This window comes from Primulina tabacum, chromosome 9, assembly GCF_025594145.1.
Source record: "Primulina tabacum isolate GXHZ01 chromosome 9, ASM2559414v2, whole genome shotgun sequence".
In the NCBI taxonomy this organism is placed as follows: Eukaryota; Viridiplantae; Streptophyta; class Magnoliopsida; order Lamiales; family Gesneriaceae; genus Primulina; species Primulina tabacum.
In genome coordinates, this window is record NC_134558.1 from 40,681,858 (window position 1) to 40,702,781 (window position 20,924).

General features: G+C 34.7%; 4 protein-coding genes across 7 annotated transcripts; 2 read left to right on the forward strand and 2 right to left on the reverse strand.

Annotated features, from left to right (window-relative positions):
- Window positions 1-317: 317 nt before the first annotated feature.
- Window positions 318-2,183, forward strand: LOC142556240 (RHOMBOID-like protein 13). 2 transcript variants are annotated; one of them, XR_012822579.1, is made up of 2 exons: window positions 318-1,700; window positions 1,847-2,183. XR_012822579.1 is itself a non-coding variant. In XM_075667622.1 (1 exon), exon 1 carries the CDS (start codon window positions 766-768, stop codon window positions 1,579-1,581), a length of 816 nt encoding a protein of 271 aa, XP_075523737.1. In that variant the 5' UTR covers window positions 318-765; the 3' UTR covers window positions 1,582-1,725. The 2 variants fall into 2 exon arrangements, 1 of the variants encoding a protein (XP_075523737.1); XM_075667622.1 differs by lacking the exon at window positions 1,847-2,183 and having other exon boundaries at window positions 318-1,725.
- A 552-nt stretch (window positions 2,184-2,735) lies between these two features.
- Window positions 2,736-5,551, reverse strand: LOC142556242 (protein ENHANCED DISEASE RESISTANCE 2). 3 transcript variants are annotated; one of them, XM_075667625.1, is made up of 3 exons: window positions 5,310-5,551; window positions 3,728-4,679; window positions 2,738-3,008 (listed from the first exon to the last, which is right to left on the reverse strand). In XM_075667625.1, the coding sequence occupies exon 2, from the start codon at window positions 4,676-4,678 to the stop codon at window positions 3,728-3,730; it is 951 nt and encodes a 316-aa protein (XP_075523740.1). In that variant the 5' UTR covers window position 4,679; window positions 5,310-5,551; the 3' UTR covers window positions 2,738-3,008. The 3 variants fall into 3 exon arrangements, with proteins under 3 accessions (XP_075523741.1, XP_075523740.1, XP_075523739.1); XM_075667624.1 differs by having other exon boundaries at window positions 2,739-3,008; window positions 5,296-5,551; XM_075667626.1 differs by lacking the exon at window positions 5,310-5,551 and having other exon boundaries at window positions 2,736-3,002; window positions 3,728-4,678.
- Window positions 5,552-9,142: 3,591 nt separating this feature from the next.
- LOC142556771 (protein STRICTOSIDINE SYNTHASE-LIKE 13-like) lies at window positions 9,143-10,920 on the forward strand. The gene is made up of 4 exons (XM_075668260.1): window positions 9,143-9,540; window positions 9,630-9,917; window positions 10,065-10,232; window positions 10,333-10,920. Exons 1-4 carry the CDS (start codon window positions 9,170-9,172, stop codon window positions 10,739-10,741), a joined length of 1,236 nt encoding a protein of 411 aa, XP_075524375.1. The 5' UTR covers window positions 9,143-9,169; the 3' UTR covers window positions 10,742-10,920.
- A 2,039-nt stretch (window positions 10,921-12,959) lies between these two features.
- Window positions 12,960-20,242, reverse strand: LOC142556244 (putative transcription factor PosF21; the record flags this gene model as incomplete). The annotated part of the gene is made up of 3 exons (XM_075667627.1): window positions 12,960-13,169; window positions 13,740-13,871; window positions 19,535-20,242. Coding segments are annotated over 3 exons (1,005 nt in total), but the record flags the coding sequence as incomplete, so codon positions are not given.
- Between the last annotated feature and the right edge of the window lie 682 nt (window positions 20,243-20,924).

Below are 20,924 nucleotides of genomic sequence, written 5' to 3' on the forward strand. Positions count from 1 at the left end.
CTTGAAATATTGATCAAATAATAGTACGGCCTATTATTAATTAGATGAATTAAGTGTTCTAGAAAATCGAAAAAAATCTTATATTAACTAATTTTTTATGGAGTTTTATTTGAAACTACAATTATAGCTTCAATATATAACATTATTGATGATTTTTTTTCCAAAATAAATTTTCTTTTTATATATTTAATTTAATTTAATTTTTATTTTTAAATTCAATTACTTTTTAATTTATATTTTAAAATTTTTAAATAATTTATCAATCTTGATAAAAAAAATTCATTAATTTAAAAATAACGAAAAATGTAATTAATAAATATTCCAAGGCTTTGATAAACAGAGAGAGACTCTTTTAGGGGCGAAAGAGAAATCGTCACTCTGAACCTCAAACTAGGTATAATCAATTTCCCTTCTGAATCTCGGCTACTATCGTTCTTTCCTCTTCGGTGATAAAGTTTCCATTTTTTATAGTATTTTGTGTCCTGTAGAGCCTTTGAAGGTGTTATTTTTCTCCTTGTATAAAGCATACCGGATTGTGATATTTAGGTTTTTCCATATTTCGCATTTGCTGGTATTTTGTGCGGGTAAATTTGCTCTATTGCGTTGTATCTGCCGGCGTTGGTGGGTTTCTACGAAGATTCTTGAGATTGTATTGGTTTATTAGTTGACGAGCTTATTGGTCGAACAATTTTGGGCCGCTTTATTCTGAGTATACTTAATTTATCGGAAGTTAAAGTCTTTAGTTGATAGATTGAGTCTATTGGGATGGGGAAGCCATTGTTTTATGAGATTTGGGATAAGCCAGCTACAAGTTGCGTAATAGGGATATGTAGTTTGATTTGGTTCTATATTCAGAAGAAGAATATCGGGTATTCACATGTTGGTTTGAGTTATGAAACTGCGTTAGACAGTCATCATTGGAGGATAATAACTTCTGCATTTTCACATATTAGCATCCTTCATCTTGTTTTCAATATGAGCGCACTTTGGAGCTTGGGGATTATTGAAAAATTAGGAGACATCGGTCTTGGGGTAGAATATTATCTACACTATTCGTTGCTGTTGGTTGTTCTCTCTGGATTGCTGGTTCTTGGGATCTACCATGTCTTGATTCAGAAGTTCAAGCTGGACTATTTTAGGAGAGTAACTGCTGTTGGGTACTCTTGTGTTGTTTTTGGGTGGATGACTATTTTGTCTGCAAAGCAACCCTCTTCGAAGTTGGAACTTTTTGGGTTTCTGTCACTTCCTATCAGTTTTGCGCCATTTGAGTCGCTTATTTTCACATCTATAATTGTCCCGCAAGCTAGTTTTATTGGCCATTTATCAGGAATCATTGTTGGGTACTCGATCGCCTGGGGTTTGATACACGGGATGAATAATTATTGGGCAATATCTATGTTTGGATGGGTTGTTCTTGTATTTGTTTATAGTTTGAAGAAGTCTGGTACATATGATTTCAACTTTCTTGTGATTGAATCAGTAACAGATCCGTCATTGCCATCTGTGCGATTTCTTGCTTCTGGAAATGGTAGAACCTTGCAGATGAGCTCGTCGCCTGATGTTGGTGCCAATCTTGTGTAGCTTATGCAACGAATTTCACATGATATTATGCAGCTAAGATTGATTCCTCATGAAATACAATAGTGCCAATAATCTTTGCTTTGATATATATCAATTCAACAATGATTAATGGAAAACAGGTCATTTTCTCATGGCATCTTTTCATTTCTGAGACAATATTTATGTTTCACATAAAATGATTTTCTTTCTTCTACTAGTTAGAAAATGACTTTGGCGAGAGGAAAATAAGGTGAGGACTCATTTGTAATTTATATTTTTTTCCCAGTTAAATGTGGTTCGAGGGAAAATAAGGGTCTTTGAGCACGAGCAAATATATATTCATACGTATACTTATTATTTGGTATAACGCCATTGGTTGAATGACAAATGGATTGACTATAGTTATGCATACACCAACATATAATTTTTGTTGTTGATGGCATTAGTACCTCCTGAACTTTTCGAGGTTGAATTTTTGCATAGCTCGGTCACTATGATCTTTGCATGAGTGTAGGCTTCCAAGTTTGTAGTATATTGTGGTGGATTATCTAATCTCTTTTAGATCATAATCAAGTCATAAAATGTACACGTTTGATATGAATGTCGATGAAAACTTGCTCAAATATATATCCAATAATTAACATTTATTCTTACATATGATGTCCGTGATTTTCTTATACCGCAGTTTACCATATGTTTTTCAACTTTTGCTCATTACTCTGACATTGTTATAACCTTCATAGTTTGAACCTACTGTTCCAAATATATTTACTCTTACATATGATGTGCATGATTTTTTTTTATGAATCTCGTACCAGAACGAATAGAGTACTGATAAATAAGCTTAAGGCATTTTAGACTAATAACGTGCAGTCTTGAGGATTTCAAAGGTGATTTGAAGGTAGATACCACGTTAAGAACTGTTGCCGATTCTATAATAAAATTAATTTTTTAAAATTGTGTAACATAATAAATGTGACGACTTTGACTGGGGCACAGAGGCAACCATATAGGATGTGAATAAAGTTGATTCGAATGTATTGTAATCCAACAATATTCCTTCCCATTATTCCCACAACTCTTTGGGAGTTGAATCCATGAACTTGGTCATTATATCAATTTTAGTTCCAATTCGATCATTATACTGCGACTAGGTGACCAAAAACGTTGATCGTGCAAATTGTTCTCCAAAGAAGCAAGGTTGTTTCTATTGACATATGAAAGAATTCCGAATCAGAGTAATCAAGGTAAAGCTGGCGTCAAATGCTAAAGGAATGAACTTTTAACAACACGGTAGTGCATTTCTTTATCATATACAGCAACAAATACGAAAAAGGAAGAAGAAAGCACGAAAGAGGACCAAACAGCACCGAGGACCATACAGCTCAAATGCTTCATTGAATTGCAACGAAATTCACCCTGTGTTTAATGAAAAATCCAATCTGCAACTGCCAAAATAATTAGCCATTGTTAATTTACCAAATAAAATATACTGACACATCAAGATGACTTCAAATCTTTAGCATGCATAAAAATAGTTTACAAGTTAGTTGACATTTTGATGTCAGAATCTATACTTGCAAAAATAGCATCAACAGAAGAGTTTATGTAGCATCAGCTTCATGGATGGCATATACATCAAAACACTGATAGATTAGAGGACAATGGCCAAGATGAAATAGCAGTAGTTATTTTGAAGGTCGTGGTAGAAAAAGGAATGCCTTTTCAATATTCAAATCCAAAAAACCGACATCATTGCTACAGCGATAAGAAGTCATTCGGGTACTATTCATTATCACTCCACTCCACTCCAAAATTGTTTCTCAATATGAAATATAATGTTTTATCAAGGGCTTCCTGTAGACCTGATTTGCTGGCGCCAAAAATGAAAAACACATTGACAGTTTGAGACACATTTTACCAGGATTCAAATATTATACAACATCATTTGGTTAAAAAGGAACAATGGTCAGTATTTATCCTGGTACGGATCTAGACAACAATAGCCCATCAAAAACATATGAAAACAAGGGAAACTCATCCAAAAAGGACTAACGCCGTGAAACATGTCACCGTGATCAAAATTTTACAAGGGTAATCACCAAACACAGATTTAGAAGTATACGACCTATGACAGTAATTTAAGTGAGAGATTGAAGATTTGTACCTATTGGTTCTTAAGATCTTCATTATTTTTGTCATGATCAATGACCCCACTGACATACGATGCAATTGAATTGGAATCACTCCCTTGACCACTAGAATTCAGAAGTTGTGAAAATCCCTGCCCAACTGATTTCCAGAAACTGGTAGGCAGAGATGACTGCAAATTTCCAGCGCTTTCTTCAGAAGGCAGTTCAACTGACCTGGCTGATGCAGTATTCAGCTCAGAGAATCTTACAGCTCCTAATATTCGCTCTGGGAGCTCTGATTCAGTTTGACCTTCAATAAGGAAAGCTAAATCAACTGTAAGGGTGGTCAAGTACCCAAATGCTAGATGAACAATTGCATTTGCAACCATTGAAGACCCAATATCAATGTCAACTTCCATGAAGTTCTCTCCAGTACTATACATGCAAGTAAGAGCCCGACCAATAATGCAGATAGCCTGCTCACCAACAGCTTTTCTGACAATCCAAGGGCCTTGGACAATATTTGCTATCAATTTTAATCTTGAATTTCTAAATACATCATCACCGTTAATGAATCGGGTAATTAGTGAGTCTTCTGGTCTAGGCTCACTGTCCACAAAATATGCAACAGCACTATAGTTGTCTTTACTCGGAACTTGTAAGTTGAAAGCCCAAACAAAAGGCTTGCTACCCTTTGAAAACTCCACATCAAGAATTCTTCTAACACGATTTTTGGGATTTCTTAACAGCTCAGTAACTTTTGCCGTTCCTTTGATCCAGTCAAAACCTATAGGCTTCAGCAAATAATCCCCACCAGGGATCTTAGCCTTCGTCTTCAGGTATTCTGGTCCTCTAACCAAGAAAATATCTCCAGGAGGAGAAGCCCAGCCATTAGAACAGTTATCTGGCTCGAGAAGAGGGATATCACCTTCTGATTTAACTCTCTCAATCCATTCCTGATCCTGGTTCTTTTCAGAATAGCCCATGCTAAGATAAAATTACCTTTCAGGAAATTGTTATGGAGGGAGAAATCGAAAAGTGGTAGCTAGGAAAAAAATGCAGGAATATAAATTTTCAAGGACATCAATCCAAAAACAAACGTGCATACCATGAACCAAAAATAGGGGAAAATAGAGAATCAAAACTTTTCACAAATTCACGCACCATTATAATAAAATTCAAGCCTAATTATCACTTGAACTTGACAGTGATTGCACGATCCTTATAGGCATTCATTATAACCTGTTCACTCTCAACCTGAAAATACAAACAGCATACAAAAAAATGGGACAAGAAATAAATTTTAACTGAACTTTCAATCCGCTTCTTTAGTTAGGCCATCCCTAACTGAAGGGACGCTAGTCGAACAGACACTATATTTCAGGGAGGGTGAAAACATACCAAAAAATTCAATCATTCACATACACGATTCAAGCACAACACCTGAACCCCAGGAAAGCAAAAATAACATGACACAAACCCATAAATGATCTGCGTGGGAAAATTGGCAAAAATTCACAGGCCCAAACAGCGAAATTGCAAAGAATATAATTAATCACGTAAACAATTACACTATAAAAAAAATACAGGGACGGAGACCGACTTGCGAGACTAAACCTTGATCCAGCTGGGAAAAAACTGATTTTCGAGATTAGGGTGCCGATCACTGAAATCAAATAGCCACGTCGGGATCGATGTAGGGACCGAAAAATTCTTGGTTTGATTCTTGCGTGAGATTGCAATATGTTAGGCGGTGCTTCTTAATTTCTTTGAATTATCAAACATAAGTTGACATCATCACGCAAAGTTGATCACACATTCAGACTTTTACCCAGCAAACACGATATGCATACACATACAAGACCTAATATTAGAAAGAAATAAAGTTGGAATAAAATTAATTTTAGAATAACATAATTATAATTAAAATAATAATTACTCAAAAATGTTGTTTATCATTTTTATTATTATTATTAAAAACTAATAAAATTATAAAATGAGAATTATCATTTTTATTCCAGTGTCCTACCAATCATAAGGTAAAGAATGAAGGAGTATTTTATTTTATTTTAATTTAATTTGTAAATAATAAATTGAATCAAATTACAATATTTTCATTATTTTATCTAATCTAATCTAATACTATTATAAATATATGACTTTGAATTGTGAGCTTGCTATTTTACCCTTTCATTTATTTTATATATGAGTTTGAATTGTGAGCTTACTATTTTACCCTTTCATTTATTTTACAATTTCTCATGTTCATGAGGTTCTTTAGGTCATTTTCAAAGTTAATTTAATGTGAACATTAATAGTGTACTTAATTCCATCAAGATAATTATTAATTTGATTTTACTTTTGAATTTCATTATTGTGAGCTTACTATTTTACCCTCTCATTTATTTTACAATTTCTTATGTTCATGAGGTTCTTTAGGTCATTTTCTAAGTTAATTTAATGTGAACATTAATAGTGTACTTAATTTCATCAAGATAATTAATAATTTGATTTTACTTTTGAATTTCATTATTGTGAGCTTATTATTTTACCCTCTCATTTATTTTACAATTTCTTATGTTCATGAGGTTCTTTAGGTCATTTTTTAAGTTAATTTAATGTGAACATTAATAGTGTACTTAATTCCATCAAGATAATTATTAATTTGATTTTACTTTTGAATTTCATTATTGTGAGCTTACTATTTTACCATCTCATTTATTTTACAATTTTTTATGTTCATGAGGTTCTTTAAGTCATTTTCTAAGTTAATTTAATATGAACATTAATAGTGTACTTAATTCCATCAAATAATTATTAATTTGATTTTACTTTTGAATTTCATTTAGTTTACATGTTACATATTTAAAAAAATTGCTAATATTACTATTTGAATTTCATTTAGTTTACATGATACATATTTAAACATTAAATTATTTTCTACGTTAGTTATTTAAACATTGACATCAAATTCATAGAAAATTACTATAACAATGTTATAAATTAAAAAATTGTTAATATTCCGAATATTAAGTTAATATTGGGAATACGAATGGAGAAGAGTGAGACTGAAAAAAATTAAATTATTAATAAATATTAAGATCATATAAAACATCTTTTTCTCATTTAAAATAGAGATATTTTTAGACTATTTATGTATCAACATAGATATATGATTGATATAAAATGTTTGTATGTAAGTGATTTCAATGCAAATATTTAAGCATTTAGTCAATTTCGATATATGATGCTAAAAAAATATCCCTAAATAATATATTATCTATTAATAATAATATCTATTAAATATATGACTTTCATTTGTGAGCTTACTATTTTACTTTTTTTTTTACAATTCGTCTATTCATGATATTATTTAAGTCATTTTTTATGTTAGTTTAAAAAAGTCATTAAAGGTGTACTTACCTCAATCAAACTATTTATTCTTTTAATTACTTAAATTTATACATTGCAGTCAAATTCATGAAAATCTCTACCATATTAATGATAGATAATAATGGGATGACAAAGGGAGATGAGACGGATGAAATAAAAATAAAGTATTAATAAATATTAAGTTCATATAAAACTTCTTTCTCCCATTTAGAATTTAGAATAGAGATATTTTCAGACTATTTGTGTCAACTGAGATACGTGATTGAGAGAAATGTTTGAATGTAACTGATTTCAAACACTGTTTTTAAGTTATTTGGCCAATTTTTTATATATGCTGCTAAATAAATATTACTAAATAATATGCTTCATTTGATCATTTAGTGTTCTTGCAATGAGATGAGTTTTTTTACCCTAACTGTTAACATGTTTTATTGTTATATGTTATTTGTGTTGATTATGTTGTATGGATGTCATATAAAATGTCAATATTTCTCAAAGAATAAAATCGTTTTTCAAAAAGAAAAAAATTGTTCATCCAGAAAAAGAAATACATGAAAAACAAAGTGTACATGATTCTTATTCTATTTATAATGGTATGAGAAAAATTTTAAAGTTTTGTGGACACAATAGATCAATTTTGTGAATTTTTAGTAAATTGAGACATTGAGCCAGTTGCACTTTATTTCCTCCAATATTATCTTGATATCTCATATGCATATCTTAATTACATTATTCGTGTCTCTTCTCAAAACTTTTAAAATGCAGTAATTAATTTTGTATATCGTTCCACAAGATATAAAATATTATAAACAAAATGTAAATTCGATAAAAGAAAATTTATTTTGTTTCAATGAATAATATAATATTATGTTCTAGACACAACAAATGATATTGAAATTACATTATTTTCATGATATGATGAACGCAATCATTGTTCCAAAGCTTCTAAAAAAAGTGACTAATGGGATGACTTTCTTGAATTGCGTTAAATTAAACGAGGACACAGTTCTAATATATAGTAATTTGATAGATTTTCAAGTATTATTTCTCACAGTGATTGAGAAATAATTGTTAAAAATTTATTAACCTTATAGCTATATGTTAATAACATTGATACTGAATATATAAAATTGATATTACAAATATCACGATGTTTGAAAAAATTATAACATTATTCATTGGTTATGTTATTGAAGGATATATAGGTTATACATACTTTTACTTACAAGTAAAAACCTATCACGACTAAAAATTTTTTTCTTAGGAGTTACAGTTGATGATTGTCATAAACTGAAAAATCATTCAACAAGAAAAAAACAAACAGTCGAAATATAAGATTACCGGATAAAAACAATGTAGAAAATCGAAAAAATGTCGTGATAGGGAAGCAAACTACAAGCATGTCAAATCTTAGATTATGATTCTAAATAAGATAATAAGTATTAAAGATGATCATATACTTGTTGAGTATACCAAAATGGTTATACGCATATTATAAAAACTATGACAAAGAGTTGTTGAGTTGTCAAAACCAACCAAGAAGCATATTAAAAAATGTGTCATGTGGATAAGATAACTTTTCCGATTCATATACCGTCTATGATCATGATTTTTATTTTTTTGTTTGATTTATTTTAATTGATAAATGCTACTAGCCATATTTTAATTCATTTAAATATTATCAAAATTTCATTCATATATTTTCACCAGTTTTGTTGATCACGTGCAACGCACGTGCACTTTTCTAGTATTTTTAAAAAGCTATTTACTTCTCTAATTTTTGGCTTAAATGAAGTCAAGCCAACCCGAATTGAATTTTGGGTGGAGTGGGACGGATCCTTGGCTAGACGAGTATTGAAATTGGCCAAAACCCATCCTTGGTTGGTCATCCTAAATATATATTTTTGTCACGTCGTATGTCAAATCCTCAATAAAAACAAAAAAACACCAAATCCATGAAGAATCTACTCCCAAACCACAAAATGCCTCACCATTCTCACGTGAATTTAAAGAGTCCGAATCCTATAATACCGTTTCACTACATTACTCGACATGAATTGCTGCAAAACAGTGGCACAAAACAAATGGAGACAAGAACATTGCAAATAAAAGATGGGATTCTGTTGCAGCATCCTTATCTAGTACTATTTGTGTTAGCTTTAAGCTTTATGGTTATGGACCCGTTGGGACTGAGTCCGGTCGGTGGGAAAAACTTCAGGCCCGTAAAGAATGACATCGCACATTACCACCAAGTCATGGAGAGTTGGCCAGGGGATAACCGGAGCCGGCTTGGACTAGGGAGATTGGAGTTTAAGGACGACGTTTTTGGGCCCGAATCATTGGAATTTGATTCTCGGGGTCGTGGTCCATATACTGGACTAGCTGATGGTCGTGTGGTCAGGTGGATGGGGGAAGATGCTGGGTGGGAAACATTTGCACTAGTTACACCTAATTGGTAAGCTCATTTTTGGGGAACAGTGTATCAAATATAAGCACAAAAAGCATGGACAATTAAGTAACCATTTTTATGCAACCACGCCGCAGGTCTGAGAAACTGTGTGCAAAAGGTGTCGATTCAACAACAGCGAAGCAATGGAAGTTCGAGTCAGATTGTGGGCGTCCCCTTGGCCTGAGGTTCGACACCAAAAGCGGAAACCTGTATATTGCAGATGCTTATTATGGACTACTTGTGGTAGGTCCCGAAGGAGGCCTGGCCACGCCTTTGGCGACTCAAGTCAATGATGGCACACCTATTCTTTTTGCAAACGACCTTGATATTCATAGCAATGGATCCATCTTCTTCACAGATACTAGCAAGAAGTACAATAGAGTGTAAGTTCATGTAAATGGAACCGTTCGATCATTTACATATTCCATGTACAATTTATAAGATGTTTGAATTATATATATGACCCTAAAGTTCACCACTTGGACGGATTTGGTACCTCAAGTTTCACGAGTAACAAAATCTTGAAGCAGGAACCATTTCTTCATCTTGTTGGAAGGGGAAGCAAGTGGGAGACTTCTTAGATATGACCCTCCGACAAAAACAACACATGTTGTATTGGAAGGATTAGCATTTCCTAATGGAGTCCAATTCTCAAAAGACCAATCTTTTCTACTCTACACGGAGACTACAAATTGCAGGCAAGCACAGTACTTTGTATAATCAAGTTCTTTGTTTTTATGATATATGTGTGGCCTTGTACATAAACATGTTGTGATCTGATTTCTAACCATGTTACAGGATCATGAAATACTTCTTAAAGGGTCCGAAAACGGGCACGACACAACTCGTTGCGAATCTACCAGGATTCCCTGATAACGTGAGAATAAACGATAAAAACGAGTTCTGGGTGGCCATAGATTGCTGCAGGACTCGTGCACAAGAGATTCTCGTCCACAACCCATGGCTGAGAAGTGTGTACTTTCGGCTACCGATCCCAATGAGATATCTGGCTAGAATGGCAGGAATGAGAATGTATACTGTGATATCAAAGTTGAATGATGAAGGGGACGTTCTGGATGTTCTTGAAGACAAGAAAGGTGCGGTGATGAAGTTGGTGAGCGAAGTGAAAGAGGTAAATGGGAAGTTGTGGATTGGAACTGTGGCTCACAACCATATTACAACTCTTCCTTACCCTCTACAAATTTAGTTATACGTATGAATTTGATCCAAGATTGCAGGGGCGGAGTTCTGGCTCCGCCCGGGCTAGAATTTTAAACTCTAGAATTTTTTAATATTTTAAATTGATATATCCGTGCTAATATCATATTATTCTAAAATTATACAAAATTTACCTATAAATTTTTTTAAAAAAATTGGATCACCCGGGCTTTTTAGCCCGGATACTAAGCCCACATAGCTCCGCCCCTGCAAGATTGGTGACCATTACTAGAGAAAATATGGCATTGTATGATCTGTTTATTCTGTCAATCTTACTTTATAATTTGTTCTTTGATTTTCATATCATTAGATTATTAATTTATTTTTTTATTATGTTATAAATTACAATGTGACAATAACTGGTTTTTATATAATGATTTTAATGAAACTCTTATTAAAATTATCTAATGATTGATTTTATTTGATCAGCACATATAGTATTTTTCTTATCATCCTCCAGTAAAATTGTGGAGTAAACAAGCGTTATAATAAATATATATATTAAAATTTTAAAATAAGAAAATAACAGAAATGCATTAGAAAACTAAAAAAGAAATCATATCCAGAAAATCTAAAAAAAATTCATTCTACTATATTTTTCATATGACAAACCCAAAAACATAAATATATAAAATTTTGTGCCTAAATACATTTAAGTAAGGAGAAACAGGTACAAAATCTATATTTATATAAATATATGAACGTGAATTGTGAATTTACATAATGTCCTTACATTCATTTAATAATAATCATTAATACATGTTTATATATGAATGTGAATTGTGAATTTACATCAATCTCCTTACATTCATTTAATAATAATAATTAATATATGTTTAGTTTTTTTTTATTTTTTTGTGAATTTACACACTCCATTTTTAATTTTTTTTGGTTTCCATGTTTTTCATCTATTAATTAATGAAATTTAAATTGAAGATAAATGAATTTTAGTCTTTTTCAATCTATTAATTAATGTAATTTTTTTATTTTTTGTGAATTTACACACTCCATTTTTAATTTTTTTTTGGTTTCCATGTTTTTCATCTATTAATTAATGAAATTTAAAATAAATTGAAGAGAAATGAATTTTAGTCTTTTCCAATCTATTAATTAATGTGAATTTACACACTCTATTTTTAATTTTTTTAATTTTTTTGTGAATTTACACACTCTATTTTTTTTTGGTTTCCATGTTTTTCATATATTATTTAATGAAATTTAAAATAAATTGAACAGAAATGAATTTTAGTCTTTTCCAATCTATTAATTAATGTGAATTTACACACTCCATTTTTATTTTTATTTTGTTTTCCATGTTTTTCATCTATTAATTAATTAATAAAATTTAAAATAAATTGACGAGAAATAAATTTTAGTATTTTTCATTCTATTAATTAATGAAATTTAAAATAAACTGAAGATGAATGAAATTTAGCATTATTTTTTGTTGTAATGAAATTTGCACTCTATTTTTTAAATTTTACGATATAATTGATACGATATAGCTAATACGAAAGTCACAACTAACAAGTTAAATTCGATTAAAGAAAATCTATATATATCTATATCTATATATGAATGTGAATTTACATAAATATCCTTACCTTCATTTAATAATAATAATAATTAATACATGTTTATTTATTTTTTATTTTTGTGAATTTACACACTCCATTTTTTATTTTTATTTTTTGGTTTTCCATGTTTTTCATCTATTAATTAATGAAATTTAAAATAAATTGAAGAGAAATGAATTTTAGTCTTTTTCAATCTATTAATTAATGTGAATTTACACACTCCATTTTTAATTATTTTTTTTTGTTTTCTATGTTTTTCATCTATTAATTAATGAAATTTAAAATAAATTGAATAGAAATGAATTTTAGTATTTTTCAATCTATTAATTAATGGAATTTAAAATAAACTGAAGATGAATGAAATTTAGCCTTACTTTTTTTGTAATGAAATTCGCACTCTATTTTTAAAATTTTACGATAGAACTGATACGATATAGCTAATACGAAAGTCACGACTAACGAGTTGAATTCGATTAAAGAAAATCTATATCTATATCTATATATGAATGTGAATTGTGAATTTACATAAATGTCCTTGCCTTCATTTAATAATAATAATTAATACATGTTTATTTTTTTGTTGAATTTACACACTCTATTTTTAATTTTTTTTGTTTTCCATGTTTTTAATCTATTAATTAATGAAATTTAAAATAAATTGACGAGAAATGAATTTTAGTCTTTTCCAATATATTCACGTAGGAAGTAAACAGAAAAGAAATGACTGAAAGTTCCTGCCAACGAAGCAGTCTTACCATCTTGCAAGTGTACTTCTTGTTCTGTTGTTTGCAAATGAAGTTTGAGTTCACTGTTATCAGCAGTAAGACCATTTGTATCTCTCTGTTGGTTAAAAAGAAAAGGATGAAGTCCGCATAAAGCTGCCTCAATCTTGGTTCAATGTAGCTAAAAGATATGGAAGTAGTTCGGAAAGCAGAAATAGATAATTATGTCAGAACTGCCCCATAAACAATGCCATTTTGTTAGCTTAGCAAAGCCAAGTCATGTTCACCCTGTTTCTTGAAGAAAATAAAATGCCTACATACCACATGGGTGGACAATGTTAAAGTCAAATACACAGGGATGGGGTCCGTAATTTCTCAGCTTGCACCGAACTCCCAAAAAGTTGAGAACCTCAATTCAATCGCGAAAACTAGCAAAGAAACACAAAAAATTCTTCATTTTACTAGGTTTCTGTGTTCATCATTTGCACTTCATTTTATTCAACTAATTCTTCTTTACCTTCCCCTAAAGACCCTGAGGCACGTTATACTTGTAAGTCTTTTGGAAGGTATGCATGATTTTCTTTAGTTCTTTTGTCAAAGTATGGAATTGGATGGAGGGCAAGTGTTGTTTATGGCATCCATCCAACAATAATAATTATTATCACTACAAGTAAAGGTTTACAAGAACCTGCAACAAGGTCAACTGTGCAGATAAGGAAGTAGCTTCCGTTTGCAAGGTTTGGACTTTCCTTTCAAGCTCGGATATATACCTCATTTTCCGTTCCTTTGACCTTGCTGCGGACTGCCTATTTGCCCAAATCATGTTCAAGATGTGCAACATACATATGAGAAATATAAAAAGTTAATGATGTGCCCTCTCTCTCGACAATAATCTAAACAGGAATAAGACAAGCTAAATGTTCAGAGAAATTTTAGTAAAAGCAGCAAGAGAATAAAATACGGTTATAAAGAGGTTGAAGGAAATAATATATTCACCCTCTTCATTAGTTGAAGGATACATCAATATATACACCTATAGAATTCTAAAATAGATAGCTATCCTAATTGAGAGGATTACAAGAATATACGGAGGATAATCTAATTTAGCTAACTATCCTAAAAGAGAAGATTACAATAAAATCATACTAATTAACAAAGATTGAATAAGATATGTTAGCCTAATAGGCCCCCTCAAGTTGGTGCTCCAATGGTGACACCAATCTTGAATGAAAGATCCTTGAGCCGATAGCGAGAAAGTGGCTTGGTTAGTGCATCGGCCAGCTGATCAGCAGAGGAAACATGAGATACTCTGAGATTTCCATTCTGCACGAGTTCTCGAACAAAATGATAGTCCAAAGCAATGTGCTTCATGCGAGAATGAAATACCGGGTTTGCACATAAGTACGTTGCACCAATGTTGTCACTGTAAAGCGTCGGTGGAGAACTGACAGAGACACCAAGTTCATCAAGGAGAGAACGAATCCACCGATGCAATGGCCCTATATTCAGCTTCTGTGGAAGAGCGAGCAACCGATCGTTGTTTCTTAGAACTCCAAGAGATTGGATTAGGACCAAGAAAAACAACATAGGCACCTGTAAATGTACGATCATCTGGATTACCTGCCCAATCGGCATCACAGAAAGCGTGAAGTGACAATGAGGCATGGCATTGCAAGCGAATGCCATAAGTTCTTGTACCATTTAGATAGCGAAGAAGACGCTTAACCGCACCCCAGTGAGTGGCTGTGGGAGCATGCATAAACTGAGATAGCTTGTTGACAGCAAATGCAATGTCAGGACGGCTGATGAGCAAATATTGTAAACTACCAACTACTTGTCGATAGAGGGTTGCATCTGCAGGCGGTGACCCGTCATTAAGGCACAGAGAGGAGGAAGTGGCCAAAGGCGTTTGTACAGGATTAGAAGTGTCCATTTTGTGCTTGGAAAGAATATCGAGTAGATATTTCTGCTGAGTAAGGCGTAGGCCTCCAGAACAACAAACAACCTCAACGCCAAGGAAGTACGATAGGTGGCCCAGATCCTTGATTGAAAAACGAGAACCCAACTGCTGAACAAAATTTTGGATGACCGAAGTATCATTTCCTGTGAGGATCAAATCATCAACATACACAAGGAGATACATAGTGGTGGTTGAGCGCCGATAAATGAAAAGGGAGGTGTCAGATTTTGAATTTGTAAACCCAACATCAAGAAGAAATTGACGAAGTTCATGGTACCAAGCACGAGGTGCTTGTTTAAGACCATAGATGGCTTTACGGAGACTGCACACATGAGAGGACAAATCTGGAGCAACAAAACTCGGAGGCTGAGCCATATAAACCTCCTCATTCAAATGGCCATTTAGAAATGCATTATTAACGTCCATCTGACGAAGAGACCAACCACGAGAGACAGCTAAAGAGAGAAGTACACGTACTGTCGTTGGTTTAGCCACCGGGCTGAAGGTTTCATGATAGTCAACTCCCGGGCGTTGATGGAAACCCTTTGCGACGAGTCGAGCCTTGTAGCGATCAACTGATCCATCAGGGTTTCGTTTAATACGAAAAACCCATTTGCAACCAACAAGATTTTGGGAAGGATTTGGAGGAACCAAGTCCCAGGTTCTATTGCGAAGAAGAGCATTGAATTCTTCAGACATAGCGGCACGCCACCGAGGGTCTTTTAAGGCCTGGGTGTGAGAGGTCGGTTCAGAGTCAGCTGGGAGGGTGGTAATGGTGAGGCTGTACTTGGGATTTGGTTTGAAGATGTTGTGTTGTGACCGAGTGACCATTGGGTGTTGGGATGGGGGTGGTGGTGTTTGAACAGGTGGTTCTCGGAGAGGAGAAGTTGGTTGGATGGTAACAGGTGAGGAATTTGTTGAAGCTGTCTGGGGTAGGGTTGGGTGAGAAGATGGAGTTACGGTCACGATGGTGGAATTGGGAGGTTGAGTGGTTGGTGAAGGGCGACCCGGCACGACAGCCTCCTGAACCACCACAGACGGTGGCACATCCTGTGGTCTACTATGAGAAGAAACACTAGCCGGAGAGGACGAGGGAAAAGGAAACTCAGATTCGACAAAGACAACATGCAGGGAGACATAAATTTTATGAGAGGAAAGCTCATAACAAAGGTACGCACTTTGAGTGAGAGAGTAACCTAGAAAGACACATGGGAGTGATCGAGACTCCAATTTGTGGGATGTGTATGGGCGCAGCCAGGGATAACAGAGACACCCAAAGACTCGGAGTCGAGAGAGGTTGGGAGGAGTGCGATAGAGGCACTCAAAGGACGACATCATGGAGAGATTTTGTTTGGGCATACGGTTAATAAGATAGACTGCCGTGGCAAAGGCAAATGGCCAAAATGAGGAAGGAATGGAAGCTTGTTGAAGTAAGGTGGAACCTGTTTCGACAATGTGGCGGTGTCGGCGTTCTGAAAAACCATTATGTTCTGGTGTGTGTGGGGGAGTGGTCAGGTGCGATATACCATGAGTTTGGAGAAAGGTTTTGAGGCCAATATATTCTCCGCCATTATCTGTATAGAGAGTGATGAGGGGTTTGTTTAATCGTTTTTCGACAATGGATTTAAAGCATTTAAATACAGGGAGGACATCAGATTTATGTTTGAGGGGATAGAGCCAAATATATTTGGTATAATGATCGACAAAAACTACGTAGTACTTGTAACCATCATAAGAGACTATCGGAGAGGTCCAAACATCCGAAAAAACCAATTCAAGTGGAGAGTTGGAGCGAAGAGAAGAATCATGAAAAGGTAATTTATGACTTTTATTGCAGTGACAAGAATTACAATTGAAGTCGAGTGACTGCCTAGGGGGGAAAGACACTAACTTAGAAGATAACAAATGACACACAACTTTATTGGACGGATGACCTAGACGATTATGCCATAAGGAAAAAGACACATGAGACAGCGGAAAGGCTAATGGTGATGTTGTCTTTCCCGAAGACGGAGACCAAGAGTAGATGCCGTCTTTAAGTGGTCCTTGATGGAGGATGGCCCTCGTGCGGGAATCCTTCACTTGAAAATGGGTCGGAGTAAAAACAATAATGACATTGTTAGTGGTACATAGTTGGGAAACAGATAAGAGATTTTTGTGCATTGACGGTACACAAAGAGCATTAGAAAATTTAAGGGATGGAGGATTGTATGACGGAGAAAGAGAGCCGGTATGTGTTATTTTCAAACCTGTGCCGTTACCAACGACTACATCATCAGACCCAGTATAAGGAGAGTGAAAAGAAAGGTTAGCAAGATCTGTGGCCACGTGATGGGTGGCGCCTGAGTCTAGAATCCAATCAGAAGAAGCTAAAGTATGGGCAGCAGTATGGGCGGCAGCATGGGCCTGAGGGCTAGCATATGGCACCTTGGTGGGAGGCTACGAAGGTGCATAGTGTTGCCACGAAAGGGATTTGAGATTTGGACATCTCTTGGCAGAGTGTCCTTGCTCGTCACACAGCTGACAGCGTCCGAGGTAAGGGCGAGGAGTACGTTGAGTCGGTGGTTGCGATGAACGATGAGCCCATGCACCTGTAGATCGAGAGTGACTGGTGTTAGATGGGTTGGACGCGCGGTAATTTGGCTTGTGCGATGTGGCAGCCTTGGCGATGGTGTTGGCAGTGGCCGGAAGATGGATGTGAGTGTCCTTTTTAGCAGCGAGAAAAGCTTCATGATTGAGAAGTTTTTCATGCAATTCTTCAAAAGAGATGGCTGTCTCTCGTGCTTGTATGTCTCGGGCTAATTCTCTGTATTCATCGTCAAGGCCCTCAAGAATTTTAATAGTAAGATCTTCAATATCAACGGGAGCATTCATCAAGGAAAGTTCATCTGCTTTTGTTTTGACATTTTGCATAAATTCAGTGATTGTCTGGGATCCCTTCATCGGGTGGCTGATTTGTGTTTATAGTTGCGTTATGCGACCACGAGTTGGTTTGCCATATGTGTGAGCAAAAGTGGACCAAGCATCAGAGGATGTACGGGCAGTCACGATAAACGGGATTAATGAAGGAGATAATGAACCAATAATAGCATTCAAGATGAGTTGATCTTGACAGATCCAGTCGTGATGTGCGGGATTGACAGTGGGAACACCATTGACCATGATGATGTGCTCAGGACACGGGTGAGTGCCATTAACAAATCCGAGCAGATCATAGCCGGTGAGAAGGGTGGTAAACTGTAGGCGCCATGAAAGGTAATTTGAGGCTGTCAACTTTAATGGAGCTTGTGCAGCAATATTAAACGATATGATGGGGCGTGATGCTGTGGTATTGGCATTTCTGCTGACACTACGTGTGACTTCAGAAAAGGAGTCATGAGTCGGTGAAGACATTGGATAGGCTTTGGGCTGGGAAAAAAAAAATGGAGGAAAGGTGAAAGTGAAGCGGTGGGTTTTGTTTGCTAAAACTTGATTGGAGCTTGAGCTAGTTGCTCTGATACCATAAAGAGGTTGAAGGAAATAATATATTCACCCTCTTCATTAGTTGAAGGATACATCAATATATACACCTATAGAATTCTAAAATAGATAGCTATTCCTAATTGAGAGGATTACAAGAATATACGGAGGATAATCTAATTTAGCTAACTATCCTAAAAGAGAAGATTACAATAAAATCATACTAATTAACAAAGATTGAATAAGATATGTTAGCCTAATAGGTTAAGAGTACATATTCAAGTTAAAAAGGCAAATAATTCTAAATCATATTACCCAGAAATTAAAACTCGAACAACAAGAAGAAAGAAATAGAGGATATAAACTCTTCAGAAATACCACTGCTAAATAGACATTATTCCAATAGCTGGCATCAAAGAATAAATTTCCATCAGTTGAGTTCAGCCGCTTCCAAGAAACTTGCTAATTCTAAAAGTGATAAAAATAGAATCAAATATCGAAAATAGAAAACATAAAAGTTATCTTGAAGAGTTGTTTGTCAACCGCTAAGAACGAAATAACCATAAAATCATACTGGAATAAGTGACGAACCCCAGAAACAACCGAAATACATAATTCTTGATTTTAAGACAGTTTCCCAGAATAAAATTAAGTAATCCCACTCGAATTGAGGAATCTATGAAAATTTTTAAGGTAGCACGCCAAATAAAAATTTAAAAGTACTGCATGAGAAGAAAAAAGAGCTTTCTACTACTCATTAAAAACATAAACACAGAGACAACTCAAGCTTTGGATCTTGACAAAATGACGTTAATTCCTCGCATTTTCAATGCATCCTTTTATTGCATTCCTCGAAATCCTCGAAAAAAATAAAATAATGATCAACCAGTATGCATTCAATGCATCCTGCTATTGCAAACTACAAATAAAGTAGAAAATCATCACAATGCCCCAATTAGTCAAGCCATACTTATTGATCAACCAATGCTTTGGTAAATGCAACTAAAGAGCAAAAGAACTAACTTGGTTTCAAAGTTAACAATGTGTTGGCACTGAAAATATTACCTCTTAGCACGCTTTGGATCAATGAGAGCAAGTTCAGCAAGGTTAGCAGCAGACATTGCTTTCTTGGATTCAGTTAGAGTTAGGTCTTCCAAACCAGAGATTAGCATCTCAGATTTGACAGTAGGCGATCCATCCATGGACTGACTATGCTGATGCCTAACTCTTGGCTCATCATTTAAACCAGAAGCCAAAATATCGGCTGACAAGCTGCCTGATGCCGATGCCCGAGCAAGACGAACATGTGATTCAGTTACTATAGAAGCAGAAGCTTCGCCTACTTGGAATTCGGAAGTCACCGAAGGTGAATTGAATTTATCCATATCAAGATACATGGAGAGTAAGTCCTCCTCCGTATCATCCGAAAAAGATGGTCCATCAAATCCGCCCACGACCCCAAGATCATTATCAAAGCTTATATCATCTGGGAGGGTAAGAATCTCTGAGTGAGCTCGTCGATGCCCCAATTTCTTAGGTGGGTTATCAGGCATCCGGCTTATATCATAACTAAAAGGGCTAGAATCAGGTAGTGACCCGTGACGAAAAGGACCTGTTTCTGGTGAATTGTATGGTCCAAAAGGAGGTAAATTTGAAGATCCTGATACCTCCGTTCTCACATTATAAAGACTACCAGATGGTGAAAAAGCAGAATACCTCCACGAAGGTGGTAGTAAGCTTTCACTACTATGGTGAGACTTATCCTTATGACCTTATCCATTACTAAAAATATCTCAAAACGCTCCAAAACACAATACTTTTAGTTCTAAAGGCTCCTTAAAACAACGAAATTGCCAATCAAATCCCAAATGAAGTAAAACGCTATCAAGTAGGCAGCTCAAAGTTTCAACAAACAAGATTGCTTTCCTCTGGTGAACCTGCCAAATGGGTGTCTGATATGAACCCTAAAAAGCCTCTCCCCGGGACTCAAACGCCAAAGAGAACAAAGGGACAGGGGAAAATGATTGCGTATAAACCCATACAAATGTACATACACATAAAACAACAGAAAAAGCGAGATGAAACAAGCAAGCATGAAATAAATCAGCGTATAAATGGGACTCCAAATCCAACCCAAAAATAACATGCACGCAGAAAAATTCGTACTGCAAAATTGTCCGAAGATCTGCTGAGACATGCATATGCTTTTCCGCGTCTCACGTGGTTATATACAAAGGGAGGCTTCCGAGTGACGGTGGATCATTCATCGTCGTCGTCGTCGTCATTAAATTAAATCAATGCATACAAATAATATAATTTAATTCCTGCTATGATTTCGTTTTTGGGAAAATTCCACCTATTTTGTACCGTGTTAATTTGATTAAATAAATGTTTGGAGGTTACGCTGAAATTAACTTCAAATTTGATTTTTATAATATTTTTCAATGATTAATT